This window comes from Populus trichocarpa, chromosome 16, assembly GCF_000002775.5.
Source record: "Populus trichocarpa isolate Nisqually-1 chromosome 16, P.trichocarpa_v4.1, whole genome shotgun sequence".
Classification (NCBI taxonomy): Eukaryota; Viridiplantae; Streptophyta; class Magnoliopsida; order Malpighiales; family Salicaceae; genus Populus; species Populus trichocarpa.
Window position 1 is genome coordinate 7,921,889 of NC_037300.2, and position 7,923 is coordinate 7,929,811.

General features: G+C 30.0%; 1 protein-coding gene across 1 annotated transcript; it reads right to left on the minus strand.

The window, feature by feature from the left end:
* Positions 1-225: 225 nt before the first annotated feature.
* LOC7467639 (heavy metal-associated isoprenylated plant protein 5) lies at positions 226-2,210 on the minus strand. Its single transcript, XM_002323447.4, has 5 exons — positions 1,956-2,210; positions 1,722-1,872; positions 1,384-1,619; positions 1,169-1,247; positions 226-1,081 (listed from the first exon to the last, which is right to left on the minus strand). The coding sequence occupies exons 1-5, from the start codon at positions 1,965-1,967 to the stop codon at positions 567-569; spliced, it is 993 nt and encodes a 330-aa protein (XP_002323483.1). The 5' UTR covers positions 1,968-2,210; the 3' UTR covers positions 226-566.
* Positions 2,211-7,923: the final 5,713 nt, after the last annotated feature.

A 7,923-nucleotide genomic window follows, 5' to 3' on the forward strand; every position in this document is an offset into this window, starting at 1 on the left:
GATATTTTTATTTTCTTTTTGCAAAATAATAAACACAACAACAAATGTTTATGTCCAATCCAAGATACCATCTCTCAAACCCGAGTAAGAGTAATTTCTATTATATAGATTATGTTTTTCTCATTTTTTGTTTGTATTTTACAATTTCTTTTCAGATTTGATTTGCAAATATATTCTTTCTCTATACAGCATACAAAGAAGATCCCTTAAATAAATATTTAAGAATTAAAAAAAAATGATTAATTTTTTTTTTATTGATTACCTTCATCATATTGACTGAGCAGATAAACAAAGAAAATAACAAATAAAAAGAAGCAGCACCAACAACTGAACAGGCTTTACGGGCCAGTCGGCCATCTAGCCGGTCAACAGTGCATCTCTTGCTAATTCTCCTACCCTAAGCCATATATGCATTCCCAAAATTAACCCTGCTATGCCTCTATTCGTAATCTTGGTGTTTACTCTTCCCTTCCTAAAAAAGCTCATGCACATTTTCGTTCCTCTCTCATGCCATATATATGTATCCATCAATTCTCCACCAACGTCCGATCAACCAATCTTCATCATCACATGATAGAACAAGCATTAGGATTCTCATCACTGAACATCTGAGCTGTAGGATGAGGATAATTATGGTCCACCACGTACCCCTGTTGATTCATCGCAGAATAACCTTGCTGATTATAGTTATAAGGATGATCGGAATGATTTTTGTAACTCTCCACCACTTGATTTTGACCGTCCACTCCATCAAACCAGAATGTAGATGATGATGCCGGATATCCAAAGTACTCCATCTTGCTCACCTCCACCTTAGCACCACCACCAGATGTTTCCTCCTTCTTCCCTCCATCCCCTTCTTTCTCCTTATCTTTCGCTTCTCCTCCTTTCTCCTTATCTTTCTTCTCTCCGCCATCTCCACCACCAGCCTTGTCTTTCTTCTCCTCCTCCTTTTTTGGAGATACCACTTCCACGCCTCTCTTTAGCTTCTCGTTTAGGTAAGGTGCCAAGTCCTTTACGTCCATGGTTCCCTTCACCGTTACCAGATCCTTGGCCGCGTCCACAGTAACGCCACCCACACCTGTTTTTAATTAGCCACGTCATCCATCTGATTTTACTAGTTTGCCACCTACTTTGAATAATTAAATTTTAAAAAAGAGTCAATTACCTTTGATTTTGGAGATGATTTTCTCTATTTTTGAAATGCAGCCTTCACAGTGTAATCTTATTTTCAAAACGACGGTACTCTGCAACCACCACCACAATTTATCAAAAAACTAGTTAAATAAAAATAATAATCGACGTCTAATTATGATAGTTGCGGATTCAATACGGGGAACACCTCGAGATTAACGATTGAATTTTAGTAATTTATTTATTTACCTCTTGAGGTGGTTTTTCCGCTTCCTTTTGTTTCTCCGGTTTCTTTTCGGATTTCTCATCGGCCTTTTTATCGCCACCGCCAGCAGCGGCACCACCATCTTTCTTTGGCTGGGGAGAGACAATCTCAACTCTCTTCTTAGTTCTCTCTTCAACCCTGGCTTTGATTTTAGCAGGGTCAACTTTCCCCGTCACCGTCAGCTTGTTGCCTGCACAATCTGTCTTCACACTTTCCACACCTGAAAAAACCCACAAAAACAGTCGTGTGAGCAACCTCCAATGCCTTGATATCTAATTATCAAACCCAAATAAATTAATTAATTGTTATAAACAAATATTACCGTCGAAATGTTTAACAGCGTGTCTAATTTTCTTGGCACAGCCTTCACAATGAATGTCCATCTTGTAAACGGAAATAAACATGCCATCATCTTTCTTTACACCTGCATCAGCAGCGGGCTTCTTCTCGCCTTCAACCTTGGCACCTTCTTTCTGCTTGAAATGAAGTCAAATTAAGCCAAGAGTGAATTATAATTAAAGAACGGAAAGTGAGTGAGCTATTAATGTTAACGAACCTCAGCATCCATTAGTCTTTTTTTGGTTACTGCCTACTCGTTGTGGATTCTTGGAATTGTTTTTGAAGATGCGAAATATATAAAGAGAAGAAACGGTGGGTAGATTAGTGAATGGTTGCGAAACAATAGAACGGGTTATGTGTTTTTATGGATGGCGTGATGATGATTTTTATGGGAACTTTTAGAGAATGAGGTCAGCCGGGGGAGAAGGAGAGAGAGGTGTGTGGGCTGTGAGTTCTGTGGTTCGTGCCGCCCTGATGGACTAATAGTTGTCTATAAAAGAATGCAGTCGTGACAATTCATCTGATTTTGACTTGACCATGACTGGTCTGCTAAAATGACTGGAATGACCTCGTCAATTTTCTATATCAGAGAGATGATGGTGTGGGCAGTTATGTCAGAGGGAATCGGTGGCTGTTACTGTGTCAGAAAAGTAGACGTATGCGGTAAGGTTCCGTAGTTGTTGTTAATTTTGTTTTCTATTTAAAATATGTTTTTAAAATTTTTTTTAATTTTTTTTTAATATTTATAGATTAAAATGATATAAAAATAATTTAAAATAAATAATATAATTATTTAAAAACACGCAAAAAGCAGTTTATATCAAAGGAGGAAATTGTAATTTCATTTTAATACCTCATTAATTGTATTTGCTATTTACCTGATTTGTTTTTACTTAATGTTAAGAATTTCAAATTACCTTGTTGTGGAATTTCTAGTAATGACCTGGGCTGTTTCTTTAATTTTAATAAACAGGCATTTTGTATATGCTAGGATAATTTTATATATAGCTTTTGTTTTTATACCGGATCAGTAATAATTTTTATTTTAAATATAAAAAAATAAAACATGATTTTAAGTGTTTTTTATTTGTGGCCAATCAAATCAAATAGTTTTAGATTTGACGGTTAAGGTAAATTCTATTACTTGAGTCTGGTTGCAGAGCCAGACCCAACAGCATTTAATCTGACTCCTTGGATCTGTCATCACATTAAAATAATAAAAAAAAATATTAATTTGAAATAAAATAAAAAAATTCAAATTTTTTTTAAAATATTTTTGAAACTAAAAAAACAAACATGCTTTAATAAGAAAATCCAACTCAACCTGAAATTAAAAACAAATTATCATCACTCAATTTTTATACAATATAAAAAAGTCACATCAATTTATTTCCTCTTTATAGTATGAAAAAAAATTCAATAAGATAAAATATAAAAAAATTAAAGAGGAAAAAAATAAAATTGAAAATCTCTCAAAAGAAAAAAAAATTAAAGGGAAAGAAATTAGTTACTGGTATATTGGGCGTTGCTCTATTATACGCTATTCATAGTGCTATTATAAAAAATATTTTATTTGAAAATAGTGATATTGCAAATATATTTCGTGCTTTTAACTCAACTCATGCATTTATACATTTTAAAAAAATTGTTATTGACCCGTTGCGGAGCGCAGGCCAATATGCTAACTATTATATTATTATATAATGATTATTTTTAAAAATATTTTTAAAAAATATATATTGAGATAATATTTTTTTATTTTTTTAAATGGTTTTTTATGTCATCAGTATCACATCAAAATAATACAAAATCATCAAAAAAATATCAATTTGAATTAAAGGAAAAAATAAAAATAAAAACAAATTGTTTTTAAAGCATTTTTAAAAGGCAAAAATAAACATGTTTTAATAAGAAAATTCAACCCAACCTGAAAAAAAGATATCATCACCCAACTTTTGTACAATATAAAAATAGTCTCGTCAATTCATTTCCTCTCTACTGTATGAAAACAAATTAAATAAGAGAAAAGAAAGAAAACATCTAAAGAGACAAGAAATTAAAATTGAAAATATTTGGCTTTCAGCTAGACCCAAGATTGGTGGATCTCGCTATGAGCTAGACCCAATAGCGTTGGGTCTGGCGGTCAAATCAAACCCAACAACACTTTTTGACTAATAAACAGAAAAGACAACGCCTCTCAGGTGCTGCAGTGTCGTCTATAATGTAAACACTCTATGTCTACAATGTGGTCCATAGTGTAATGAGCCTATGTCCACAGTACTATTTTTTAATATATATATATATTGAGATAATATTTTTTTATTTTTTAAAATTTATTTTTTATATCATCATATTAAAATAATACAAAAACATAAAAAAAATTAATTTGAAGTAAAGAAAAAATAAAAAAAATTAATTTTTTTAAAAGTATTTTTGAAACACAAAACCAAACATGTTTTAATAAGGAAATTCAACCTAATTTGAAATGAAAAAAAAAATTATCATCACCTAACTTTTGTATAATATAAAAAGCGTTACATTAATTTATTTTCTCTTTACAGTATGGAAAAAAAATTCAAGAATGGAAAAAACAATTAAAAAGGAAAAAAAAGAAAATTGAAAATATCTTAAAAGGACAAAAATTAAAGGAAAATAAATTAGTTGCCGATGTATTGGGTGTTACTTTGTCTTGCGCTATTTTATGGTGCTACTGTAGAAAATACCGTATTTGAAGATGGTGATGGTGCAAATACAGTTCATGCTTTTAACCCAACTCAAGTATTTTTACATTTGAAAAAAAAATTATTATTGACCCGTTGCAGAGCGCGGGCCAATATGTTGGTTATTATATTATTATGTAATTGTTATTTTTTAAAATATTTTTTTAACAAATATATTGAGATAATATTTTTTTTATTTTTAACATTTGTTTTTTATATCATCACATCAAAATAATACACAAACATAAAAAAAAAATTAATTTGAATTAAAGAAAAAAAAATAAATTTAAATTTTTTAAAGCATTTTTGAAACGCCAAAACAAACATGTTTTAATAAGAAAATTCAACCCAACCTCAAATGAAAAAAACAATTATCATCACCCAACTTTTGTACAATATAAAAAAAGTTTCATTAATTTATTTTCTCTTTACTAGTATGAAAAAAAATTAAATAAGAGAAAAGAAAAAAAACGAAAGAGGCAAAAACATAAAATTGGAAATATTTTGCGGCCCAGCCAGACCTAATAGTGTTAGATCCGATTGTCTAGCCGGACTCAACAACACTTTTTAACTAATAAATAAAAAAAACAATGCCTCTCAGATGCTACAGTGTTGTCTATAGTACAAATATTCTATATCTATAATGTGGTTCATAATATTTTTCCTAAAAAAGTATGATATTATAAAATGATATTCTCTACTCCGCTGATGCAAAAACATTAGTAAAAATAACAATTATATCTCCAAATTTTAAAATTATATCTAGTATTGGGTAATTAATTTGATATCTTCCAATTCTAAGGGTTTTCTGTTTTCGAACAAGGCGGAGTTAGCACAAAGGTCATTTTGCTGCCGTTTCAAAGCTCCTAATTTTTAATACTTCTATGGTTAATCAAATTGATCAAAGTCTAATTTGATGGTCACATATAAATCCGGTCCAACTTATTTCTTAAAATATAACCAAATCTAAAAAAGCTTTTTAGTTTTGCGCTATATATATCATTTGCTTTGGAATCAACTGGTCATGAAGATTAAAAGTTTGCACCAAGAAAGAAATGGAAGATTAAGAGTGAGAGGAATTCATTATTTTTAATATATGTCTGTTATTGTGCTAGTTTTTATTTTTAAAAATATTTTTTAAATTATATTTTACTTGAAAAATATTAAATTAATATTCTTAAGGGTTTTTTCAATGGTCTTAATATGCTAATAAAAAGATATATATTTTTAATTAAAAAATAATCTTAAAAATGCTGGGTACCAAACAAATACTTGATTTCGAATCCAACTGAAACTTGGGTGCCATTTCAAGCATCGACATCTGCGAGAGCACACTGCCAATTGCTTCCATCGCAAGGCTAGTCTAGCATGATGGCAACGAGTGTTGATTTATGGACCAAAATTGCAAAACTCTTAGTTACACCTTTGATTCCATTGCAAGAAAGGAGGATAAATCCTAGGCCACAGAAGAGGCGTACGTAAACATCAATAAATGAATGCGACTCTTATTTGTCTTCGCTGGGGGCCTTAGAATGAGACAATGTATAATATATGCTTCGGATATTAGAAAACAGACCAAGGACGATGATCTCGTGGATGAAGGGGAAGAAAAATAATAAAGAAGGAATGAGGACCGCATGCCCATATAGCCATTTAGAGTTTTTTAAGATTTTTGAAATTGTCTTTATTTTATATTATTTTATTATATTTTTAAATTATTTTTTATATATTGATATTAAAAATAAATTTTTAAAATATTTTTAAAATATATTTTTAAAACAAAAAATATTTTAAAATACAACCACTACTTTCGCAATATTAAAAACTGTCGCAATATTAAAATACAACCACTACTGTCACAATATTTAAAATATTTTTAATAATATTTTAAAATATTATTAACATACCGAAGGAGGGAAGAAGAAATTTCTCGGAAATATCATTGTACATAGTGACTTAAGAAAATCTCAACACCATAAGTGCAGTGCCCATGTGAGTCTTCAAGAATACATGGATCTTGAAGATGCATGTTCGTAGCTAACAACTTGAGGTTCTTTCAAGGTATCCGGGGCTGGAAAGGTCTTTTCTTCCTTCTTCTTTTTTTGTTTTGTTATGGCGATATGAGAGGTTGGTCTTGAGATCTTAGAGATATAGAAAAAAGGTAAAAAACAAATTAATAATACCTGTAATAATTTGTGCATATCCAAAGGATAATCTTTTATTTTTTGGATCCGAACTTAATTTCTCCATTTTCTTTGTACTAATGTTTTTGCTCTCTATTTCTAATTTGCTCTTTAAAGATGACCCCCGAAATCTAGCAACTAAAGAAAAAGATGTATATGGGCCGGGTAGATCGATCTACGTATAGCCAACAATAAAGAATTTATTGGTTGTGCAAATCAACATCTTTTCTTATTCTTCCTCTTCTTCTCCTCTTTCTTGTTCAAAAACTGCATTATATCTGGATAACAAGAGATGGTTGGGGCTTTGGCATCATCATCTTAGCCTAAAAAATTAGTGGTTTTCTTGTGCTTTGGAACTTAATGAGCTTTTAGAGAAGAGCAGTAGGAGATTTGCTGGGTTTGAGTGGTGCCTAAATTGGTGCTTCAATATAGGAGATTTGTTAGGTTCTAAACTTTACGATTTGAGGGCAGAGATCTGAAAAAGTTGAAGTATGACATGTTTGTTAAAATGCTTTACACAGGTTCAAGCTTTGAAGGCATGCTATAATTACTAGATTGTCATTTTTTATATAGTGTCATTTTCATTATTTTGATGCACCAAGGGTTCTTAGTATATAATGATAATCTAGTAAATAATACAACTTTTTTTTTAAAAAACTTTTTATGGTGTCATGTAAAGTGTTATGAACATAAAAAGTTTAAGATATTTTCTGTAATTTTAAAAACTATGGAGATAGTGTAAAATGAAGTAAACTATAGGATGTTCATGGTAATTTTTCCAAATAATATTGTGAATGTTAAAGCAAGTAAAGAAAATATATCAAAATATATGCTCATATTTTGTGTGATTGAAAGCTAAAAAATTCATAAATCATGTTCCAATTCTATTTAAACATTTTAATAATAAACAACCGATTTCAATTGAATTTTCATAAACAATTTATTATTACTATTATTATTTTCAAATCAAATACATAATAATTGAAAACTAAATTATTAAACTAAAAATAAAAATAAAAAGAAACATAAAATTTATAATAGTATTTAAGAATTATGTCAAAACTGAAGAGTAATTGTATTCGGTAAATGCTTTTGGAGGTGTAAAATAAACTTTGAAAAAAAAAAAGGCAAGCAAAGGCTTAGTGCAGTAGATATATTGCAACTTAAGATAGAAAAACACACAAAGCCCTACAAACTAAATTGGATAAATCAAGATAGTACGATAATCCTAGACAAATGCTATCTTATTTCCTTTTCTATAAGAAAAATATATTTTGATAGT